Source organism: Electrophorus electricus, chromosome 8 (assembly GCF_013358815.1).
Source record: "Electrophorus electricus isolate fEleEle1 chromosome 8, fEleEle1.pri, whole genome shotgun sequence".
NCBI classification, from domain to species: Eukaryota; Metazoa; Chordata; class Actinopteri; order Gymnotiformes; family Gymnotidae; genus Electrophorus; species Electrophorus electricus.
In genome coordinates this window covers 26,168,928-26,193,739 of record NC_049542.1, presented here as the reverse complement: position 1 = coordinate 26,193,739, position 24,812 = coordinate 26,168,928, and the positions used below count along the sequence as shown (strand labels likewise).

The 24,812-nt window shown below is 40.7% G+C and overlaps 2 protein-coding genes across 6 annotated transcripts; both read right to left on the bottom strand.

Moving 5' to 3' along the window:
- Positions 1 to 296: 296 nt before the first annotated feature.
- adck5 (aarF domain containing kinase 5) lies at positions 297 to 10,018 on the bottom strand. Of its 4 annotated transcripts, none has more exons than XM_035528940.1 (16): positions 9,328 to 10,018; positions 8,968 to 9,050; positions 8,171 to 8,262; positions 7,775 to 7,924; positions 6,630 to 6,705; positions 6,300 to 6,500; positions 5,941 to 6,081; positions 5,114 to 5,227; positions 4,395 to 4,526; positions 4,139 to 4,222; positions 3,960 to 4,041; positions 3,543 to 3,621; positions 3,317 to 3,408; positions 2,750 to 3,002; positions 1,885 to 2,001; positions 297 to 1,452 (listed from the first exon to the last, which is right to left on the bottom strand). In XM_035528940.1, the coding sequence occupies exons 2-16, from the start codon at positions 8,968 to 8,970 to the stop codon at positions 1,350 to 1,352; spliced, it is 1,719 nt and encodes a 572-aa protein (XP_035384833.1). In that variant the 5' UTR covers positions 8,971 to 9,050; positions 9,328 to 10,018; the 3' UTR covers positions 297 to 1,349. The 4 variants fall into 4 exon arrangements, with proteins under 4 accessions (XP_035384833.1, XP_035384834.1, XP_035384835.1 ...); XM_035528941.1 differs by having other exon boundaries at positions 8,968 to 9,046; XM_035528942.1 differs by having other exon boundaries at positions 8,968 to 9,037.
- A 5,108-nt stretch (positions 10,019 to 15,126) lies between these two features.
- Positions 15,127 to 23,036, bottom strand: lix1l (limb and CNS expressed 1 like). 2 transcript variants are annotated; one of them, XM_027027817.2, is made up of 7 exons: positions 22,497 to 23,036; positions 19,839 to 20,002; positions 18,997 to 19,137; positions 18,510 to 18,605; positions 18,157 to 18,234; positions 16,278 to 16,542; positions 15,127 to 16,130 (listed from the first exon to the last, which is right to left on the bottom strand). In XM_027027817.2, the coding sequence occupies exons 1-6, from the start codon at positions 22,822 to 22,824 to the stop codon at positions 16,294 to 16,296; spliced, it is 1,056 nt and encodes a 351-aa protein (XP_026883618.1). In that variant the 5' UTR covers positions 22,825 to 23,036; the 3' UTR covers positions 15,127 to 16,130; positions 16,278 to 16,293. The 2 variants fall into 2 exon arrangements, with proteins under 2 accessions (XP_026883618.1, XP_026883617.1); XM_027027816.2 differs by having other exon boundaries at positions 15,127 to 16,542.
- Positions 23,037 to 24,812: the final 1,776 nt, after the last annotated feature.

The window sequence follows — 24,812 nt, the reverse complement described above, 5'->3', positions numbered from 1 at the left end:
TATGTTAAATGCATGTATATCCTCCCCATCTCAGCCCACAGATCAGGGTAACAGTGTCTTGTCACAATTTAACACTAAAACTTTTGTCTTAAACCTATGGTTCTAATTGGTACATAACTGTCCAAGACCCCTGATTCTATGCTTTCACAGTATTGCACAGTCCAACCCCTGAAGATACAAACCAGTGTTAACATTTTCAGTCTGAAGTTTGAGGGAACATGGTGTCAAAGATTTTTGAATAACACCAAACATTATTATTCTAAACATCTAGAAATGGAAAAAAAAGAATACAGTGGTCACATTGCAGATGTATTTACTGAACAGACCTCAGAACAGCAGGTGTGGTCCTATTATCCTAAGTGGGAAAAACTGACACCCTGTACCTGACTACCATGTCACTGATTCCAAACTGCATTTTGGCAGCATGACATGGTGACAAAATATTAAATGTATTAAAATATAGCTGCAAAAAAAAAAAAAAAAAGCTAATGTGACAAATATATTCATAAGCAAAATAATTTTTAAATTGGTTTAAATTGAACTTTCACTTTACACGTTTTACTTCATTGTGTGAGATAAATACACCTTTACCAGGATAATTTAGGTCTCATCACTTCTAAGTGTCTTGTCATGTAGCCCTACTGCTGCCGGCTGAATGCTAAAATAGACACTGGGCTCTTGCTGAATTGACTCAACAGGCCAGACAAAGCATGCAAACACTGATGTTGACTGAACAGTCATGTGGTCAGCTCTTTTCTTTCCTTGACATACAAAAATTAATTGGCACCAAAAATAATGCAACTTGGTCACAAATCATTTGCATAGCAGATATATAAATTAACAGTTGGTCAGGTTTGTGCAGACATTGTGGCCTAGAAGCTACTTCTGATCCATGACTGGCAAAAAAAATAAATAAATAAAAATCTAGAGCTGTGTCAGACTGGGAGGGGAGGAGCTCTGAGGTATTAACACTTTGGCTCAGCCGGTCACACTGGTAGTGTTGGTAGGACACTGTTCAGCTACTAAAGATGTTCTGCACTCCCGTAACACACTTGATTCAACTCAGGTACTTGTCCAACATTCCCAGTTAGGCCTGGTGTGTTAAAGCATTTAAGTGTCCAAGTGTCCAGGAGAACCGCTGCACTGAAGCAAAATGGATCCACTGATCTAATGTATGAGGTTACGCGATCACCCACGTCTGTAAATAATGGAGTCCGGCCAAGGTTTGAAAAAGAATGCTGCACGTCATCATAGCAACAGTGTGAGTGACCATGCTGCTGACTCCCCGGCTCATCCTCCCCACATGGAGCCGCTTCGGTGAGTGGCACATGGGTTCAACACACTCGCCACTACTTCAGGTACTGATAGACGTCCTGGTCCAGGGTGACAACTCCACAGTAGGAGAGCAGCCGGAGCAGAGAACGCGTCAGGCCAATCATCAACATCTCAGACCTACACACACACACACACACACACACACACGGGTGGGGGAGCAGCTTGACCCGACACACCTCACATAGGTCAGTGGTCTTAAATAATTCAGACAAATGCATCTTCTGTGGAATGAACTCTGTTAATGACAGGATGTGTGTGTTAAAAGGTCCTGTTTTGTCAGTACCAAGACACTATTAATAATAATAATAATAATAATAATAATAATAATAGATGCCCTGATACAATCCAAAAACTTGGTATTGGAGTTTCAAGTCTGATCCTTTGTTATCGTTATTTTGTTCACTGCATCCTTTATGAAAACGGTGTACAACTGGCACCTATAACTTGTTGCAGTGAAGCGTGTGATCAGGTGATCATTCTGTATAATGTGCGTTTTAGAAAACAAGAACAGCCCCACAGCCGTGTGCAGGTGCGCACAAGCCTGTTTACCTTAAAGCACATTCGAACTTCAAGCTCTCCCAGAAGGTCCAGGCCCAGCGGAAGAGTCTGAGCCCAGGCAGAAGGCTGGCGTTGTCAGCCCGGGTTTTGCCCCAGCCCCGTACAGCACTGCCATGTCAGTCACACACACACACAAAGACATTAGCATCCTTAAAACAAGGTGTTCTGCTAAACAGAAGAAAGTTTACACGAAGGTTTACTTTTGTAACAGCTACTAAAGAGGAAAAGCTCCCTGTGAAAGTAACAGCAAATGAAAGGATAATTGAGCCTGGTCCTCACTGAAAGGGTGGAAAGATGCAGGGAGTAAATCTAACTGACATTTCAGACGGTAATTTAAGTTGAGGTGTGTATTCACATTGTGTCAAACATTAAAGTGTCATCTTGAATTCCAAAAATAAAAATTGAAAAGCAACAAAGGAACTTTGTAAATCTTAGGAATCTTTACATTGTTAATAATGTGCAATTGAAAATCACAGCTCCTGCTATTTAAAGACTATATTCTTTTTAAACTGTGATTAATAGATGTATTGTTCAGGTTTGATAAATATAAGAAGCAGAGTGGACGAATTCAGAAAGCAATAAAGAGGTTTCGACAATCACTGGCACTCAAGAATCAGTACTGTGATGAACGTCCTGGCAACTCCAGACTCAACACTGGCATCACATTACAATTTTCCCCATTTTCAAAAATAAAAGCCCAACATTTATACCATTTTCTTCCATTTCACAATAAATGTGAGATTAAGACAGACAAGACTGTAAAAACACAGCTCCTTCCTCTCAGTGTCTCTGACACAGAATGAAGACCCCTCTCCCCTGAGGGTTCAGTCCCTTGACCCTGCCCCATCCTCCTCACCTCCTGGCCATGAGGAAGTATCGGTCCACAGGGGCTCCCAGCACGGTGTTGATGCTGCGCACCGTGTTGATGTTGCGGAATACGAGCAGCATAGGCCGTGGCAGTGACTTCAGCACCTGCATGATGCTGTCAAAGTGCTGCGTTGCCATGGAGCGCATATACGACGTCTCCTCACGGCTCAGCACGTTGCCCAGGCCCAGCTGACGCATGTCGATAGGCCGCTGTAGGAGCATCTCGCAGAAAAGGAAGTAATCTGACAGGAAACAATGGGTGAATTCAAAATGGGATCTCTACGCCCCACAGAGTGCACCACATGGTATGTTGGCCCTAACCTTGTTATATTCTTGCATTGTCTTGTACCCATCTCATCTTGTAACAGTTTCGCTACTCACCCAAGGGGCCTCTCAGATGGCTTTTACTCCCCATACAGTGACTATCAAATAGCAAATAGTTTTGCATTTGACAAACATATTTGGTTTTACTGTTGGCCACAGTTGTTTTTAGCAAAAAGCCAAGGCAATTATTTACTTTGGAGCTTCTGGAAAATATGTTAACACTGAAGCTGACCTTTAACTCCAAGTTCGTCAGAGTATCTTTTCATGGCATCATCATCCCGCAGAACTATCGAACGCCACAGTTGGCACAAAGCGACCCTGTCACTAAAAAAAGAAGAAGAAGAAGAAGAAAAAAAAGATGAGTCACAGGGCAATCCAATATTATAAACTACCAAATGTTTACTTATGATACATTAGTTGTTATCTGACTCTAAAGGAACAAAACGTTTGACTCACACCTTTTGCTGAGGCGCTCATAGAGTCCATGATCTAGGAGAACCAATTCTGCCTTATTATCTGGACCTCTGCGTACCAATACTGGAAGAAAGCCCAACATATTGCTTTAACAAACCGTAACGATGCCACACCATCTAGGTGGCTAACAGAAGACTCCAGAACCCAGAGGACTCATGGAGTGAGTGAAGGATGCAGTACCACAGAGCTGGATCTCTGCTCTGAGCACGTTTGGAAAACGGGTCTATGACAGAACAATAACAGCTAAAGAGTAACCTTTGATACATTTAATCATGCTCACACACACACACACACACACACACACACACACACACACACACACACACACACACACACACACACACACACACACACACACACACACACACACACACACACACACACACACACACACACACTACCGTTTCCAGGATGAGGGTCAGCATGTATGAAGCCGGTATAGAACAGCTGTTCTGCGAAGGTCCGGATGAGTTTGTCAGCTGTCTAAAAGCAGCAGCAGCACACAGAGGAATGCGGATGTAATGGGCACTGACAACAGCATAAAGCTCCCTGCAACAGCACTCACGTTCCCAGTACTCACATCCTTCAAGCTCAGGCCCTGCCTCTTAATTGCCTCCACGTCGTTGATTTTGCAGCCTTCGCAGAACTCTGCCGTGAGGACTCTCTACAATAGGTGGGGAGGTCAGCATGAGATGGGCAGTTTGCCAGGTGCAAAAAAAACAAACCCCAAAAATAAATTCCATATCACAGATTGACATCTCCAGTGTGGACAAGCAAAACCATACAAACCAACCCAACCACCCTACCTGCCATCCAATATGTGTTATGATATGCACCTTGCTAGTCTGCTCCCAGAACACTTTGGGTATCACAACGAATTTGAAGTGCTTGAGCTCATCAGCACAACGCTCTGCGTTCCTTGCCTCATTCTCAAAGTCCAGCTCCTGGGCCAGTGTCCCTTTTAGGTCCTGAAAAAGGCATTATGACACATAAAAGGCAAAGCAAGCGGGCAGTGGTAGCTCAGTGGTTAAGGTACTTGACTAGTAATTGGAAGGTTGCCAGTTCAAGTCCCACCACTGGCACGTTGCCACTGTTGGGTCCCGGAGCAAGGCCCTTAACCCTCAAGTTGTGTTCAGTCATGGTTGTAAGTTGCTTTAGATAAACGCGCCAGGTAAATGTGCATCAGCTTTGTTCCTTTAAGGGATTCACTTCAGACACCTGAAGAGTTTGCCCCATTATCTATTGGCTAAAACCAAGTGCGTAAAGTGCAGCTTTACTCAAACCCCCCCATGATTTGAATTGGTATTTGAAGTTGAAATGAGTGAGCCAGTACATGATACAATTAGTCAATCCTTTGGTCCTTTAAACAGGTGTCACTGTGCTAAAGTCGGCTACTGTAACATCTCATTTTGAGAGGCAGTGGAATAAGGTATAACTGGAATAACCCTGCTACTTCCAGCCTTAACTGCCAAGAGGAGGCACACACTTTTAAAATATAAAGCAGAAACACAGTTCAGTAATATGAGCAGTGTCCAAGTTTGAGTGCAACGCAGACCTTTAGGACCCAGCGGAAGCCAAAGCTGGGGTGCATGAACTTCACTATGTCCAGAAGAACCTCCAGTGTCCTGATGTCCCCATCAAATCGATCCCTGAGGTCAATGTACTGCACCTGGACAGAGACCAAAGCCTCAGAGACTTACTTTCCCCGTTACAAGAAGGCTGAATGCAGTGCAGTCCAACATGAAGATATCACATGTGGCAGAGGTGCTTGCTACTTTGCTGATTGGTTGAATTAATTGTGATAACCCATGTGCAAAATGGCCATAGAAACTATAATGCACTTTAAAAAAATTAATATGGCCCCTTTTGCGAGAAATTCTCTGCAATGTGACTCCCATTTATGTAAAGTTTTCATTCTCTCATGTTTGTCTCATTCTAGACACCTCACATCATGTCCAAACATATTACACCTGCTGTGTCATTTACGTGCTTCTGCTCACTCATCTGCTTTGCTTTGCCATCTATATATTCTCTCACATCACAGAATAAAGTGTGCATGCTTCTCAGCATCTCTGACTCTGTGTCTGAGAAACATACACATGCAGATGTACTAAATAAATGTTTTTAAATCAAACTGCATGTATGCTATGGAGCCTCTACAATTTTTGTATAAACACACTGGTTCTATACCACATACTTTTTTAAAGAGTTGTATATGGGATCTGTGATCATTAGATAGTTTTTCCAAAACTTTTGCATCCATGAAAATCCACAGTGGTATGGCCCTCCTGCTTGAACGAGTGGAGCAGCCTTGGTTTAACACCTCACCCAGTTCTCTGACTGGATGTGTACTAGAATAGCACAGTTCCCTGTGGGTTCTACCTTCACTGCCACGGGTGTTCCATCTGGCAGCTCAGCTTTGTGAACCTGGGCCAAGCTAGCTGCAGCAATTGGTTCATAGTCAAACCTCTTGAACATTTTGTTTGGCGTGGTGTTGAAATCCTCCAGGAACAAAGCATCCACCTAGAGCAAAGATTAGATGGTGCATTGACAACAGCCACTGCCAATGTCAATGTCATTTGTGTAGCACTCCTGACAACAGCTACTGCCAAAAGCTTCAGCTAAATGCTGTAAATGTGACTAAAAATCGACTGCAATGATGCAGCATTAAATGAATTAAATGCCCCCAGACACTACACCAGCAGGTGGGCACTCCTGGGTAGTGAGGAAGGTGGTCTTACCTCTTTGTACCTGCGGTCCAGGGCCTTGTCCTCCAACAGCTGGAGCGTGCGGGTATACTCCGGGGGCAGCAGGTGGTTAAAGGCACAGAGACCCTGCCCCAACTTTATGTAGAGGCCACCGTTTCGCACTGCCCCCAACACCATGCTGTCAGCCGCCCTCTGATGGCATGCCGACATGGCCACGGCGTATTCTGGACTGCTCTGGATAGACACAGAAGAATAGTGTGCCGTAAATGTAAATGAGGAGAGAAACACCCTGCCAGTGAATAAAATAACAACAAGTGCAGGCTTAAGTGTGCAGATAAGAATCATGAACAATGTCAAACCTACTTCATCTACACCATGCAGAACGATAGTGGAGGTCCACCAGTAATCAACAGATATCAGAAATCCAACAGAGACAGACCTGTTGAGAGGAATAAAAATGAATGTTTTTGCTATATGTGCCCCAACAACATTCACCATTTTAACCTTACCTCACAGTAACATTACTCACCATTACCTAACGTTACCACCCGAAAGTTTCCTTGTAAACAATTATCAGAAATATGACTTTTTAAAATGCACTATATATAAATAAGAACTTTATTCAACCTGAGGGGAATTGTAGAATTACCATAGTAGAAACACAGAACTGTAAACATCATAAACGTTAGACACCTAACAAAGATAAAAAGTGAAGGAGAAGACTTCCTATATACAGATGTACAAGTAGGATAATAAAATAAATCAAATATAGTGCAAAAGATGAATAAGCAAGTTGTCCAACAGTGTACAGTAAAAGTAGTAGCATTCATAAGTATTAACCCAGTGTAAATGACTTTGTTTATTTATACACACAAAAAAAGAGACTGCAAAGAATGTGAAAAGGACATAGCAGTAATAATCATTAGTACAACTACAGGAAGATGTTTGCACTGCCCTGGCCACGAAGTGACTCACATGGTAAGAGTGACCTCGCATGCAGATGTTTAACACAGTGCACCTTTCAGTCTGTTCCTGAACAAACTGCTCTGTTCCAACCTTGCACCATCTCCAAATGTGGTTTCAGCGATCCTGGGAGTGTTTACACCTGGCTTCACCACAAATGCATGTTAATGCAAGGTTTAAACAGACCCAGAGAATCTCCAATCTTGAATTTTTAATTATCATTATTATTATTTTTATTAAGGACATGAGAAACGCTGCGTAGTCAATGGCGATCCAGCAAAACTAGCCATGCCTAGTTGTCTTCCTGCATTTTAGACCAGCTTACTGTGTGTAATACATGCATTTATTCTGAAACTTTTGCTCTCACAGTTTTCAACACCCTCCTGACTCCTGAATGAGGACGGATACAGAACAAGCACCTTGCACGGTGACATTAGGGGTTCATGATCTGTGGAAGGCATCACAGCAGTCTATTGTAATATCCGTGACCTTACACACCTGTTCCCTGCGAGGCTCAGGGACACAGGGTAAGGAGCACCCCTTACCTGAAGAAGCGTCCGACTCCCTCCGCAAAGATCCTCGTCCTCCGTCTGTCACGTGGCTCTGAGACGGCGTACCGGAACCCGGCTGCCAGAGGCACGCCCACCAACACACCGGTCAACAGCTGCGTCATCAGTTTGTGACTCTTCCCATGTCTAGAGAAACAGAACGCGATGAATGCCTGACCCTCGGTGAAGAAGTTTGAAGAATAGAGTCATTCACAGAATCATTCACAGTCCAATTGCTCTGGCTGTTAATATCAGAACAGCTGATGTTTGTGCATACAAGGTGCTGAACATTTAATATCTTTCAGATAATCTTTGGAAATGAGACCATGTAGTCGCAGGTGGACAGGCTTGTTGTGGCTTCAGGAGTGAACAGAGCTGCCACTGAAGGCCTACCTGTGGGAACTGAATGACTTCTGGGATGGCTGCATGTAGCTGCTGAGAGAACACCTCTGCAGCAGCAGCAGGTGACGCTGACACACCCACAGCTGAAAACACACAGAGGAACTGTGGCTACACATGAAAGGTCTTTTACAGTCTGTGTGCTGCATTTGTTATGTTTATATATTTGGGTCCAAAAAAACTGAGGTCAGGTTTGGTCCTTGACAGAATACCAGTATTCGCTTTCTGAACATTTAAGCAGTTTTTTTTTTGTGTGCAGCTCATAGTGTTTGCCACTTAGACACCCAAGGACAGCTCCTAGAGAAGGGGGAAAAAATCCACACTTTTCCTGTAATAAAGAAACAAAAACAACTGCCTTCTTGTAAAAACATCAGTGATCACTGGTACATGTTTTGAAAAGCCCTAAAGGGGAGGGGAGGACTCCAAATCAAGGTCTCAAGCATAAGTTGATAGTGTTTTCAGAAGCCATCAGCATCAAGGGACAAAATGTCTTGACACAGGCAGCTTAATTTGCACATGCTGTTTCAGAGTCAGGGACAAATCCACAAGATGGATGAGACTGATTCAGAATTACTAGTGGATTATGAAACTGTCTATTGGAAAAGAAATAAAGCAATTTAGTAAGTCTGCAGTTAAAATGAACTTTACCCTTTAGTTCAGGGTCTAAGTTTGAGGGCCCCATTGTTAAGGAAGACTGTCACCTAACGTCCTTGTCAGCATTAATGTTTAATGGTGTTTAGCTTCAGGTACCCTAAAACTAGCCAGCTACGTAGCTAACTGGATATACTTGCCATTTTAGCAGCACAGACGTTTCTTGCTAGCGCATGTTTCTAGTATCTTGTCCTGAATTGTGACACTTAACTTAAACCACTCACTCACACACACACACACACACACACACACACACACACACACACACACACACACACACACACACACACACACACACACCATGCGTGTTGATATCTGGATCGCTGGTTTACTGCAGTGAAACAGGACGAACTTACAGGAACGTAACGGCTATGCTATGCAAGGAATGTTTCCCAGACAACTGTATCTACGCCAGTCTAACTTAGCTACGGTTACAATATTACAATGTTACACTGTTGCAATGTAGTGTTAAAGGCCACACTTCCGAGTTAAATTCTTACCTTTCGGAATGTTTGCCCTGACATGTTCCTCGTCAACCTTGGACTTTTCACCTACCGGTGAAAGCTATCGGGTGCTGTAATTAGGTTCCTGACGGTTTTCCGAGTTGTTTCCGTCGAAGCGCATTTGTCGTCGCCGACGCGCGAAAACCACCGAGGCTAAATTACCCGAGTATGCACCGCGCGGCCTGCGGGAAGGCGGAGCTGGGCGGACAGTCCATGCGCGAAGGTTTGGCGTGTTTTGGCGTCCACCCACAGCACGTCCGAAACCTTCTCCTTTACAATACTCAGCCACCGCGGTTGCACCTGGAACTGGTCCACTTCCCAGGAGAGCTTATTTTTGGTTAGCGGTGAGATAATGTCCTTTACCAATCAAGAGGAATTCGTAAAAAGCTGCCTTGAGGCTACATGCGTTAGTAATAACATATTTGTGAAGCGTTTTTGACGATAGCCTATATGGTAAGCTATTTTACAAGGAGATATCGAAGTAGAAATATCGAACAGTTAAAATAGTTTATTCATTTGTTCATGGATCTGTAGTTAACAGGAAGTTAGTCGTTCACTATTCCTCCCACATTTAATTATGTAAGCAGACTTAATGTTTTTGTCCAAGGTATTCCAATGAGTAAACTAAACGATTAAATTATTATTTTAAAAAAAAGTTTGTTCTGTTTGTGTGTGCGTGTGGCGGGAGAGTAATGAGAATTTTTCTGTTGTCTGAGGGCAGTGACATTCAGTAGAGGCTTATTTCCTTGAGTGAAATTTAAAATACAGAGTGAATATATTATTTAATAAATTAAGATAAATACATCTCTAGATGTTACTGTGCGGTCTATTAACTTAAAGACAATTGTGTATATATAGATGCATTTTGTAAGAGACAATAAATAAGCAATTTTGATTTTACACAAGTAATCATGTTTGTCATCCTAAATAAACCAAGACATGTTTAAAATGTAATTATTGAATGAAATACTTTTCATGAACAATAGGTTTCAACCCATATTTGCACAAAAAAAGCACAATTTTCGTTTTTGAATTCTCTTATGACCTCTTTCATCTACTGCAGTTCCTCTACAACAAAATAATTTTCTTACTGTTACCATTAACGGTGGTGACTTGCAACTACTGAAAGTTTGCAGGAGAAAATACTACAGATTTTGAAAGCTCGCATGCTGTGGCTGTATACCGTTTCCCAGGTAGGCTGGAGAGAACACACATCATTGGCTATAGGAAGTGACGGAAATTACTAGAGCAGCTGCCTATAAGTTACCACTAAAGTGCCTGGATGGATACAACATAGCCGTTACCATTTCAAATCAGGTCTTTCTTTGTTTTCACTAATGTTAACTAACATTTGCTATATTGGCAGTTTAACTAACACTAGTACCATTATAACATTACCTGTACTTTTGTTTTTTAATACGAATGCAAATATGACCAAATGTATATGGGAACCATTCCTAATTGCCGAGTTCAAGTCTTTCAGCCACACTTAATGCTAACAAGTGTATAAAATCAAACTCACAGGAATACATAATCCATAGACACACTGTCAGTAGATTTGGTCATACCTAAGTGCTCAGTGACATTAACCGGTACTGTTATAGGATGCCAACTTTGCCATCCTTTGTGATGTTTCTGTAAGTAGGGTGGCCGGTCGCTGCATGTGTCTGACAAGATGGATAATTTGTAGTTGTATGGACTGTTTATAGAACCATTCAGGGAATCCCTACATCATTAAGTCGCCCTGCCTGAACAATTCTGCATCTCCGAGCATGGTTAGCTAGGTTGTTCTGAGCATGGTTTGTAAGTGTTCTGTGCTGAACCATGTTTGCATAGAAATGTTATTGGGCTGGTTACGGTCCGTACTCGGAACCCTTAGGCGTTACACTGGAAAAAGGGCTTTAGTTAGTGCTGAGTTAAGGCTGCTCGTGGGGCTAATCATTTGACAATGAGAAAAATCTCATGGGTTCTGTACAGGCAACCCGTTGTGGGCTCCTAAAAGTCCAGGGCATGGCTGGGTAGGCACAATGCCAAACACCATTGTGTTGGAGTGGTATAAACCACAGAACCTCGGGACTCTGGAACATTGTAAATGTGTTCCCTGGAATGATGAATCATGCTTCACTACCTGGTGGTCTGATGGACAAATCTGGGGTTGGTGGATGCCAGGAGAACACTACCAACTGGAATGGATGGTTCCAACTGTAAAGTTTGGTGGAAGAAGGATAATGGTATAAGGCTGTCTTCCCCTTGGATCCAATAAAGGATATTGGTAATTCTATAGAATCCATAACCATTTGAGACAATAATATGATTCCAACTTTGTGGCAACAGTTAGGGGAAGACTCTTTGCAGCTCCAGCATGACTGTGCCCCAGTGCAAAAAGAAACATCCATAAAGACATGGTGAGTCTGAGCTGAAGGAACACCAAATTCCTACAGAGTCCTGATCTCAACCACTGAACACCTCTGGGATGAATTTGAACTTTGACTGCAAGGCAGTTCTTCTCATCCAACTTCAGTGTTTGACCTCACAAATATTCTTTTGGACTGAATGGGCAATTTCCTACACACTACAACATGTTGCAGAAAGCCTTCACAGAACAGTGTTGTTATGTTCACAGGGAGGGGCTGCATATTAATGCCCATAGTGTTGGAATTGGATATTCAACATGTTCATATAGGTGTGATGATCAGATGGCCACATATCTTTGTCCATATAATGTCATTTATGAAGATATAAAAATAGACTGTTTTGGGGGACGCCATTATATGTCAAAGCGATTGAAAATGGTTTTAAACTGCCTTTACACCACATTCAGTAGGATATTTGAGAATTTCTAGTAACAGCATCTTGACAAATATTCCAACAGAGTCCCTCAGACAGAATTCCTTTAAGGCTCATAATTAGCATGATGTGAACATGGGAATATGGACCTACTAGCCTCTAGAATCATAAACATATCCCTTATTGTTCCTAACTTCATGTCAGATTAAGTTAGTGGTTGTGAATAAAGTTGCTGGTCTCCACCAATAATTGCAGAATGGATAATAAAAGATTCAGAGCAAAGATACATTGCCCATTGGCAATTTGAGTCAAGTCACATTAGGTTATACTACAGTGAGATGATGTGTTTGTTTCCTTCTTTAACAGCATTAAAAACACATAGAATATAAATATTTAGACATATGACAAAAAAAAGATGTTACAGGCTGTGCAAACTATAACTGCAAAGCCAGCTGAGAGAAGCAGGGAATGAAAGAAGAGTCAAATTCCTACATGGATTGAGGAGGATTAGGCATGAAATTTTTCATAATAAATCAAAAATCAAGCATAAAAAATACTCTCCATCAAAGGCCTATTATTTAAGTTATAAGTTACCACTTAAGCACTTTATTTTTCTTTATTACCCAGAATTCTCTGACATCAGATTATTTTTCCTAAAACCTACCTAAATCATTTCTCTGGGGTAACTACCAATCCCTGTAGGCCTAACAGACTCCCTCCATTGGCAAGCAGCAGTCTGAATCCAAAGGAACTAAACCATCCGGTATAGCGGAGAGAAGTATGTGTGCACATTTGTTTGTAAATGCAGCTGTGGCACTGCTGAATGGTGGCTGAGGTGTTTGGTCACCATCCACTTTACAATCCATCGCTTCTCATCAGTTCTCCATTTGAGGCAGATTCTATATGTGAACCACACGAATACTCTGGACCTATTTATGCCTTTCAGCTGATGTTCAGATGGGATTTAGCAATGGGGATTTTTATAAATCACAGAAGGATTACAAGGTCTCTGCCAAAGAGCTCTGGACTTTAACATTTAAACAGTTTTTCAATATTTTATAGAGAAATTAAATTCCATAGGCAGACCATAGGCCACCTATACTCACAACACAATCACACAGTTTTAAGAAACAATTTGAAAATTTAATAATGTATAAAATACCATTGTAAAAGGGCGTTTTTTATTTAAAGAATATAAATCTACAAACAAACTGGATATTGAAGTCACTCATAAAACAGTTGTATAAAACAAATAAGCAGTTATACAAAATGCAATAGATAATGCTGTATAAAAAGGCATTACATGCACTAATTAAAGTCTGAGTAACTTATTTAAAAAGCACTTTCAACAATGGGCTGCTTGAGGAAGAATGATGGGGGATCAGCACTACACGAATACCACACACAAATACCTTTCATTACACACACACACAGAGAGACACCCACACAGAGAGACACCCACACACACAAATACCTTTCATTACACAAAACATGAATAAGAATATCTCGGCAAATATGTAGTCAGAGATACTTACTTACTTATTTATATATATATATATATATATATATATATATATATATATATATATATATATATATATATATATATACATACATACATACATACATATATATACACACACACACACACATATATATATGTGTGTGTGTATATATATATACACACACACACATATACATATACATACACACACACACACACACACACCCACACACATACATATACACACACACACACACAAAAGTGAAATAAAATATTGTTCTTTTTCATATATATGTCATGATTAGTATGATGAAAAGCAATATTTGGAGATTGTGGATTGCACATTCTTTCTTAGAGGACAGGTTTACCATCCTTCAGCACAGACAGAGAGTGAGATTAATCAGGTTTAAAAGTATTAAACATTTATGGAGCTGGACTGTGTTAATGAGCACAGTTAGAAGTTGTAGCCTGTTGGTTTGTCTCTCAGAACTACAACTATCAGCGAGGTTATAAATGATCGAGATATTCAATATGTTCTGGGCTGCCAAACAGTGAGCCGTCCTCACTGATGTAGCGAAGCTGACCCTCCTATTCTGTTATGCTTCAGCTATTAATACTGCCAGGACCACCATCCATTCTGAGAAAACCACTGTCTTGAGGACCGAGTAGGAATAGCGTGCTTCCTGAACATGGATCTCAGTTTTGTGTCATGGGTAATGTAGCAAAAAAAAAAAAAAGTGCTTGTAATCATTTTGAACAATGTGAACATTCAATTCCCTAGACAGAGCTGGAAAGTAACAAAAAACAGATAACTCTGTAATGCATTAAAAACATGTAAAAAGGAAAAAAACAATTAGTAATTAGAGGTACAAAGCTTGCATATAAAAACAACAGAACTAACTATTAAAAATGAGGAATCTAGAAAGCACAACGTCCAGCTAGAAGCCTTTTAATGACAGGGAAGTCACACCCAAGATATAACTTAACCATGCTCAGATGCCAGTTTATTAGCAACACCTGCTCTACAAATGTACTTAACAGTCCTGGCCACGTCTGCCTAACTGTACATTTTCCCTTCACAGCTGATGAAAGACCTCTGTCCAAAGTTTCTTATTTCTCTGGAAACCTTGTGTACTTCAATGCAACTTTGACCATCTATATTCCATAACAGTATGCAGCCAACACCTGCCCTTCGGACAAAACCAGGTCAGTATTGAATAGCAATAAAAGCTGCCACAAGGTACACAGGGTGCAGGTCTCCACTGTAGTCAGACCACTAACTTTAGAGTACAATAGTGGAGCCAGCAATGGTGGATTAAAACTTAGAAATTACTGTAAAATATATGACAGAGTTATTAGGTACAAAGATAGAGTAGTTATGCTTCAGTGTTACTGAGCTTGAAAAATCTTGTACTGACTGTGGTTTCTTTCAGGCAGTTCTGTGACAGAACAAATGGTGAACATGGGGTTTCCAACCATGGGTCTCAGCGGGTGGAAAGAGCTATGTGCCGTGCAGGTGAACACGTCTGGCAGCGAAAACCAAATATGCAAGCTGAAATAGAAAAGAAAATTTGCGCAAAAGCAGAGAAGGCCCCAGTGACAGCAGACCACTTTCCATAGATAAAATCAAAAGCTATAGTGAGATAGCAAAACGGAGGCAAAAGTTTGATGAAGACCATCGATACGCAGATATTAATGTCTACAAACCAACCTCTCTCACCAGGATTCAGAAACTGGTAGCAACAGCTCTTTGTGAGGTCATTATTTGTCAGCCTATGAAAATCCTTAGATAAAGGCATACTTGTACTCTAAATGGCGAGGTCATGCTACAGAGAACGGATTCTGTAAGTTTAAATGAACATTCACGGAGATGTATTTCTGAATCAATTCTTTTTCTCATGGATCTCAAATTCCAGTTCCAGTTTCAAGAACTGAATTCAGTTCATTCCCAAACTGACCCAACCCTGCTAAGAATTGTTCTTCAGTCAAAACAAACCACCTCTTGTAATGAATGCATTAAGTGACAATTACAATCACCAGTTACAGTTATGAGCATTAAGTGTTTGGACAGAACAAAGACACAGAATAGCTTCATAGGAGGACCATAGCTGTTAACGTTCATGCCACATTTCTTGTATTTTTCTTCACTGAATTGAATTTTTGTGCAGAATATAAAGGACTTTCTATGGCACTGGGAGGGATGTAAATCTGCATTAAACACACATGATTTGATGACGCAGTATTTCTTGTGGTAAGGACTGTAATTATTACCACCCTGCCTCTCTCTCTTGCACTCTCTCATCTACAAAACGCACACACAAACAACACAAGTGCAGGCAATACATTCAAATAAGTGGTGAGGTCAACACTGCAGTATAATATAGCTAGGCTTCATAAAACAGCACTTTATTCAGTTTTGACATCCAAGGTTTGTTGTGTGTTAAAATCTGCAGATGCAGCACCGGTACCTTTCACAATTACTTCATATGTCCTAAAAAAAAAAAATCACCTGACACAAACACAGGAAATAAGACCTTTAGTCAAAAAGGAAGATTCACAATCTGATGTTGTGACGTAAGGATGATGATATATAATAATAGTAATTATTATAATAAATAATATTAGCCATTTATGAGTTTGGGAAACTGCCTCAGACCTTATGACGACGTCCCTCAGCAGGGCAGGGTGGTGGTACTGGAGCCACCTGGCTGTCCGAGAGACATGATCAGAATGTCTTTCTTCTCTTTGTAGAAGCGGAGCTCACGGCCAGCCAGACGGGCCTCCTCCAGCTCACGCTCCGTGACCGCCAGCTCCCGGGTGATGGTCCCCGTGACGACGTGCTCACGGCTGACCCAGTCCGCTGCCATCTGTGTGCGCATGTCGTCGTCCAGCGCCCGGTGGGAATAGTGTGCCAACACCTCCTTCAGCGCAAACACAAAAACCAGGCATGAAAACCTGAGTGAGAAAGGTGGACCACTGTGGGTGAGTCCAAAGGCATCCTCACCAGTCAGGATTGTACTGAATCTAACTTGAATATGAAACATTCTGATGTACATGAGCTTAAGCTACAGGGAGGTAATAAGCATGTGCTTTAGTCAAGCAAAATAATGTTTATTAACTAGACACAAGGCATGGGCACACCCACTGAAACACCAGCCTTCACTGACCAAAAATGAATGACCACTAATTCTTCAATTTAATTCACAATTTAAGGTGGCGTGGAAAATATGGATTAAAAAAAAGTCAACTTCAGCTTTGTGAATGAAGGGCCAAGTTCATCTGTATAAAACAGAAATATGATGTGTGCTTCAGACAGCAGCCCTTCTCTGACAGCTTTCATGCATGAGCTCTGAGTAGCTGTTTTTAGCTGTCTGGCTAAACAGCGCTGCTGCTGCAGACACAGTTATTCGTTTCAGACGATAACGTTTCAGACGTCTCTGCTCTATCCGCTCCATTTCGCTGACTTGCAGACGTTTATGGAAAAGAAGCTTATATAGCTACTGTTTTTAGACAATTATCCAAATTAAAGTGTAGTATGTAGCTACAAATGAAGAGAAACAGTTAACATCTGTCAGCTGCTGACAAATGACAAGCAGCTTCACATATCTTCAGACACTTCTGATAAGTCCACATAATTAAAATACCTCCTACAGATTGAAAAATCACCCTGAACTTCTGTTGTGTGAGGGGAGCAGTTATTTTACTATCAAAATGACAAATTTATCCAGAAGGTTTTCATGTATGAAAACACACAATGAAGATGGCAGATGGATGTCACATAGTGGGTTGTCTCGAAAGGCCTCATTAGTAGATGATAATTATTTTACTGAGAGAAAATACGGAACTTATGAAGGAAACGTGGAGAAATTATAGCAACTACTGAACTGCTTAAAGCTGTCTTCACTGTTAAATGATAGGCAGTTATTTCTCTACGAAAACACAAAGCTGTGTCTGGAAAGGTGCTGAATCGCAGGAAAGCTTCCTAAGAGCAATAATTCTGCTGGATGTCAGAGACTAAATTTCCTTTCTGCTGTTCAAGTTAGAAGTGATTACCAACTTAGTTTTGAAACTGCCTACAGTTTCAGATTTTAGTTTGTTGGGGTAGTGAGGTTTTTTCCCTCCTCATCAAATCCTCCAAATTTACTGGTGTATGTTGTGAAATCAATTTGCACTTCTGGCTTAAATAAACCTTCAATGATGACTGCACTGACATTAGCAATAAAACGTGCTACAAATATACGCTGTAGATTTACATTGTACCTTTACAAAAAATAACAACAACAAAAATAAATAAACAAATCATGTCTGAGTTCAGATTAACCTGCAGTATAAAGTGGCTAATATGTTTTTATTTCTTTTTCTATAAACCGAGCTATGATCCAAGATAGCATGTTATGGTTGAATACAGTATTTAGCTGTATTCAACCATAACATGGAATGTGCCATCCTACAAAGCAAGTGATGATCAATACAACTACACAGATAAACTGATCAATATGACTGTAATCATGTAGATATAGAATAGTGAATCTGACCTGGCGAGAGCACTGCCTCTCTCTCATGGCTTTAAGGCTTCCATTCCAGTGTAGCAGTTGAAACACAGTCATCAGCTCCTAGGAAGAGAGGGCAGCCACTTATACACAGCTACCGCTCCCACAGCAGAGGCATTACAGCTGCTGTACTCGAGACTTTTGGGTTTTTTTCAGAGCAGCATTTTACTCTTGGACCACATGACATGTATATACACATGTTGACAAGCGGGCAAAGGTATTTTAAAAAGAGGAGTTAAATGAATGAGCAAATACTTCACACTGGTTCAAGACTTCACAGGCTTATTTATGGACTTGTACAGTGAGATTGAGACACTAGGGACAGGAGATCCCTTTACCTGGAACTCCAACATGGATTTGCCCTTGTTCGACTCCAGCATGAAGCGGAAGGCTCCGATGCCTGTGTTGGGATTGTCTGCTTCCTCTCGGTTTCCCTGCAATTTGCACATACAGTCACCACATTGCTCAGGTTACATGTGCTTACAAAGTTCTGAAACTACACTGATTTCAGTCCTTTACAGTGTAATTTGATATGGGTTTCTGTTACATCTGTAAACTTTGCTCCAGCCTAGTAAATACTGGCCAAATTCTTGTATTTAAATTTCATACTAAGAAACTACATGAAATACAACTTGAGCACTACTAAACAGACATGTATAAGTACTGTTTTACACAGAGTCCAAATTAAAAGGAATGCACTAGATACATTCTAAGAAATTTCTCAGTTGATATTGAGACTGTCGATTCAAAATTGGTCTTACTGACCATTTTAAAGAAAACTCGATGAGAAGAAAGACTGAAAAGAAGACTAGATGAAAAGCTCACATTGAAGGAGGCCAGAGCCTCACACACACTCTTCTCGATGAACTCGTCTGTGATGCGACGTGATGGGTGCTCGTTGAACACGGAATTCATCAGGGCAATTTTAGCTGCACTCCGCCTCGCTTCTGCTTTTGTCGGACAGAACTGGGGATCACACAAGACACCTGTGGGAATCACTTTAACGCTATGACGTATGCGATGACAGTGATCCAAACAACGGTGCTTTGATATGTTCATGTATGAACCAGTCTGTTGATAAAAACTGTAAATCTATACCTACTGGGCATATAGGGATCAAAACCATTTTTTGATTAAAATATCATTGAGGTTTTTCCTCAGGATTAAGATTTGCTGTCCCACTGAGACGTGAGAGCATGGTGAATTACGCAATGATGATAAATTATGCAACGATGACAAATTACTCCGTGTTGATGAATTATGCCGTGATTCGGTGATGAACTATGCAGTGATTATGAATTACAGGGTGATGTGGTAATGATGAATTAAGCGGTGATGAAGAATTATGTGGTGATGATGATGAATAATGCAGTGATGCGGTGATGATGAATTACACATTCAATTTTTTTTTAGAGTACAAGAAGCATCATTTCATCACCAGATGTGAATTGTTGGCTGACACTATCACGGATCACAAAAAAAAAAAAAGCAGCTCTGGTTTTCCACTCACAAAACAGATAAAGTGTCCAACATTTCAAACAAGTCAACACAAGAAGCTCAGTTTTCACCTCCAACCATAAATCCAACCTCAGCACCATCCTTAGTTTCACCTTCAGCTCCAACCTGACCTCCAGGTATAGTTCCAAATCAAAACAGAGGATAAGTACCTGAAAACTCCCAAAGCAGCTGCCCCCGGGCAGACTGACGTAGCAGACGTAGGGGGGGTTGTTGGACGGAACCATCTCGTACACGACCAGAGCACCGTTCTTCAGCTCAGCTCCTCGAGATTGCTTCATTTGCCAGAACTCCTGCAAGGCCTCCACCACATTCACTGTGAAAGGACAGAACAACATTTTAGCGAGTCTCCACACCACTGCAATGAAAGGAGTAAAGACACCCTCATAACCCTCAATTACTCAAGTTGTATTCAGACATAATTCTAAGTCTCTTTGGATAAAAAAAAAATGCTGACCATAAAGGGCTGAGGACACATCACAAAAAAATGAAAGGCATTCAAAGCAAATGTCTTGTCCAAGACTTACTGGTCTTGAAAAACAGCATGGTTACTCACAGCAGTTCCACTCAAGGCACTAAACAGCAGCTCTAATTAATATACAGATCCAGAATTTGTTCTGAAATTGTTATAATGCTGTCATCAATGTATGACAACCTTTAAGGAGAGCAACCATACCTGGGTCTTGAACCCAAGGTTCAAGGAACACGCATGCCCCGATACCACACCAAACAGAGTATTTTACCTTCCTGAGTGACGGCTTCTACCACACCGCCCTCTCCTTCAGGGCGAGCTGGTCTTTGTTACACAACCATTGAGGTTTTCCTGAGATCTGATGTATGCACCACCATACAACAAACCAGTCTAGGGCATAGCCCAAGTGTGGCTGTTATGACGTTGTCTTATCACCGACATGATAAATTACATTTTATTTGCGTTCTTGAACAAGACTGACTAATTCTAAAGAGCCTGTAAACAACCTATTAATGTGTAAAGAGTCGGTATCTGTTTCTTGAGTATCTTAAATCTACCATCATAGGAGTGGTATAGTTTCTGTCCAACTCTGTCCAGCATATCTCAGAGAAAACCAAATATTCTCAAATGTATCATGTTTGGTGAAAATATCTTCAATTGCTGTTATAAATGTAATAATTATTAAGCTATATTATCATTCTTAAGCAATTATATCATTATTATTAAGCCATATTATTATTCTTATGCAATTATATTGTTATTATTAAGCTATATTATTATTAAGCAATTATATTGTTATTATTAAGCTATATTTTATTCTTGTGACACTGCCCACCCTTACTACAGTCCTGCAGCACATGTAACCAATATAATGATGTGATCTGTGAGCTGGTTATGGAACTCCCAACACTTATTATGGCTAAATGATTCAATAATTTTATAATACAAATCACATCTTAGTCAGAATGTGTCTAGACTTATAATAAAAGATATACTTTTTTATACTTTAGCTATTATCTTGTGTCATGACAATAGTTCAATAATAATAATAACTCTAAAATAATAACAGCAACTGCATAATTTCATCTGTGTATGATTCTGTGCATGAACAAGATGACTTTGTAATTCTGCTTGATGTCTGATACTATGTGGACCATTAATACACACCTTGAGCATATTTATTTAAGTTATCAAATTTAAGTTATCACAACTGTAAGTCAAACTGCTGTTGTAACCTTGGTCGAAATCAATTGCAATTCAACTTTTACATTCACTATACTAGAGGGTCCTGGAACTATGATGTAAACTGCATGCCCTGAGATTCAGGATCCTGCTTTTAGGAGTGTGTGATCAGCTGACAGGCACTACTAAAGACTTTTTTTTTTTACTGTCATTACTTCAGGTATGAAGCAACAATATATGAGTCCAGCTACTGGGGAAATCACAGCTCTACAGATGTTTCCTTTGGACTTCTGCAGTTGCAGCCTTCACCACTGCCTCTGCTAAAACTTCTCTCCTCCTCTAAAACACAAACAGATCTCCTCACCAGACACAAACAGCTGGCTGCTTTGTATGACTGACCTGTTTGTGACTCTCTCCGTGTTCCAAAACATTCTTGATTCTTATCCTTCACATTTATTTATTAGAATAAATGTTTACTGGAAATCGCTGGTTCCTTAAATTTATGACCAGAGTTAAAAGTCAAAACAGCTCAATAAAGCTAGCTCTCAGGCCTAAATACTGAAATGAATAAACCAGGTACCAAGACGTGATGTCACGTCAAAGTCTAATAATGAAACAACTTAGCTTTGTTTAGTTATCAGCTGCCACATTAGAGATCATTCAATAATAATAATAATTTAAACAAGTAACCTATGTCAAAATGCACAAAAATGAACAGGTTCTCCCAAAGGCAGTGCACAAGGCTCAGGAAAGGTATAACTTCTAAACTTACTGTTTAGGTAAAGTAAAGATAACCTTATCAAAGCTCTGAGCTGATCAACAAAGAAAATGCAGTTCTCCAGATAAAACGCATTACATATGCACGCGGATATCAAGTGACCATTGCTTTTATTTGATGATCTTTCCTAGTAGACCAAAATAAAAATAAACGCACAATTCAGCGCACTAACGTACACCACTGTCGCGGATCTACTGACAGCAGACAGAACACCAGAAAACCCAGGCTATCACCTCGGGCTCTCTGTCGGGGTGTCCACCTTAGGAAAAAAATTGTTTTTACAATCACGTATCGATTACTTCAACATGTATTGTATTTGCTCGGAAAGTCACGATCAGATGCATGCAGGCGATTAAGTTTTGCAGCTACATGACATACCCCTTCCATAACCTTGGGTGTGTTTGGCGAAGCTTCTGACCACAGCATCCACCGCCTCCCTCAGCACCGTCGGGTTTGCGGGATTGCACAGACCCAGTCCCGCCATTTCGACGGCCCCGAAGCCCGTGCTCCCGATCACTCCAGCCCCGAGGCTGTGAAGAGGCGGCAGCGGCGGCGGCGGGCCTGCAGACGCGGCCAGGGAGACCGGGGGCGGCTGCGAGGACATGGGACTGGTCACTCCGGGCCTCAGGGAAGCACGCAGGGTGCCAGTCGGGTTTGCTCCGTATCCGATCCCAGGCTGCAGGCGGTGATGGCGAAGCGACTCCATTGTCTTGAAGACAGACAACTACGGAAAACTGAATCGGTTTGCAAAGAGGGAAACGTCAGCCAAACTGTACTGTACTGATGCTGAAAAACACAGACAGCCCGTCCACGTGTCGTGACTTTAAAAAGGCCGTTATAAAGGATAAATCATCGGTTACTACTCCGTTACCGATGGGTAGTCCGTATAGCCTGTATTTCCGGTGTTTGAGGAAAAGTCGTTCCAGGATAACATGGGAGGCGTGGAGGTGGAGTTACTGCCTAATTAGCTATAATAATTTATTCTCTTTTTCATCGCTCAAGTCGCGAATATCGGTGCCTTTGCGATTTCTGTGACCAAATCAGATTTTTGGAAGGGAAATTTAAAACAATTCGCAGGCTCCAGTGCGTATTTTTGCTAGCAGAATTATTATTATTTAAAAAAAAGGCAATATACTATTTTATTGAAAAGATAACTTTAGGTAGCTTTAACTAATAAGCACTATCATAGCTCCTTGCCTGAACGCAAAATACGCAGCTGGATGACTGTTTACCAGGAGGGACAGAAGCAGCCAAACAAACAAACAAACAAACAAACAAACAAAAACTTTTAAAACAAACAAACAAAACCCAATGTGTTAGGTAACGTATAAAGGAAGCGGGTCCGCGTAGTTTCCAGCTTTTTAAAAGTGCAATATGTCTATTAAACAATCTAAATGCTCATATTAGGTCCACATGGGTTCAAATGTGTCGATGTATGGACCATCTGAGCCAACCATTTAAATTATATTCGGATCTGTTTTATTTATCTTCATGTATAAATCACTAAACCTACTACATGGGAAGAGTGGAGTAAGATGAGCCATTTTTTAAATAGACCTCAAGACAAGGGAAAACGAAACAGAAGTACAATGAAAATATTAGGGCTCTAAATATATGGCTTCTTATTTTTTAAAAAGTGTGATTGTGGCTTAATATGCCCCAGGTTATGGGTAAGTTGACCCGAGTCAGTGGGTAAGTTGGACCATCCGGGGATAAACTGATCATCTAACTTACTGATCATCTAACTTACCTTTTAAAAAAGTAATTTAATAATCTATTTCCGTTCTACAAATAGTCATATTTCTTTTCATAAAGATAACTTGAACATAAAATAACTGAATAAATGTTACATTTAAATATCTCTAATTATTTCCATTTCTGAAACAATTAGTTGAATATAAAAGTTGTAACATCTCAGAAACTAAACAGAGTTTGTTGAATAAAAGTAAATAAAAACCAAATTAGAATCAATAAACAAATGTTACTGAAACTAAAAAAACATTTTAGACAAAAGACTACAGTCCAAATTAACAATGACATGAAGTATGCCGAATTAAAAAATAATTGTCTCCATTTTGTGAACTTGCAAACAAAGCAACAGCTACAGTTGGAAGGCCAGTGTCAATGCCTAGATGGCCAGTGTCAATGTCTGGAAGGTCCATGTCAATGACTGTTCATCATTCCACTCATTAAGATTGCAGCGAAATATAAATTGTTGCTCCCTTCTTGCAGTTCCTCTAGCCTTCTGAGGTTGAGGTAGTTTCTTCAGCACATCACTCTGTGTGGAAAAGACCCCTCTAACTCAATGTACTTGAATGTGAAAGTGGGATGTGATTCCTGAATGTAAAGTGTGGGATTCTCCTGGGGAACTTAGCACTCACTTCACTGACCTCCAGGCTCTTCACCAAGCCAGTCTAAAGGTAGCTCTTGCTTTTGGTAGCAATTTTAAACAAATCTAAAACATCTGGTTCACTTCTGTCATTCTCAGAGGTCTCATACTCAGATACATCACCAAGTAGGATGGGAAGATCACTCTCCTTGGAGTTGCTGTATACTGTGAGTTTCCTCTTGATTTGTTTCTTCTTTAGCTTTCTTTGCTCTTTGATATTACTTACTTAGGGGCAGTGTTAGCTGGTTAAAGTATTCTACTAGTAATCAGAGGGTTGCTGGTTCAAGTCCCACTGCTGCCATGTT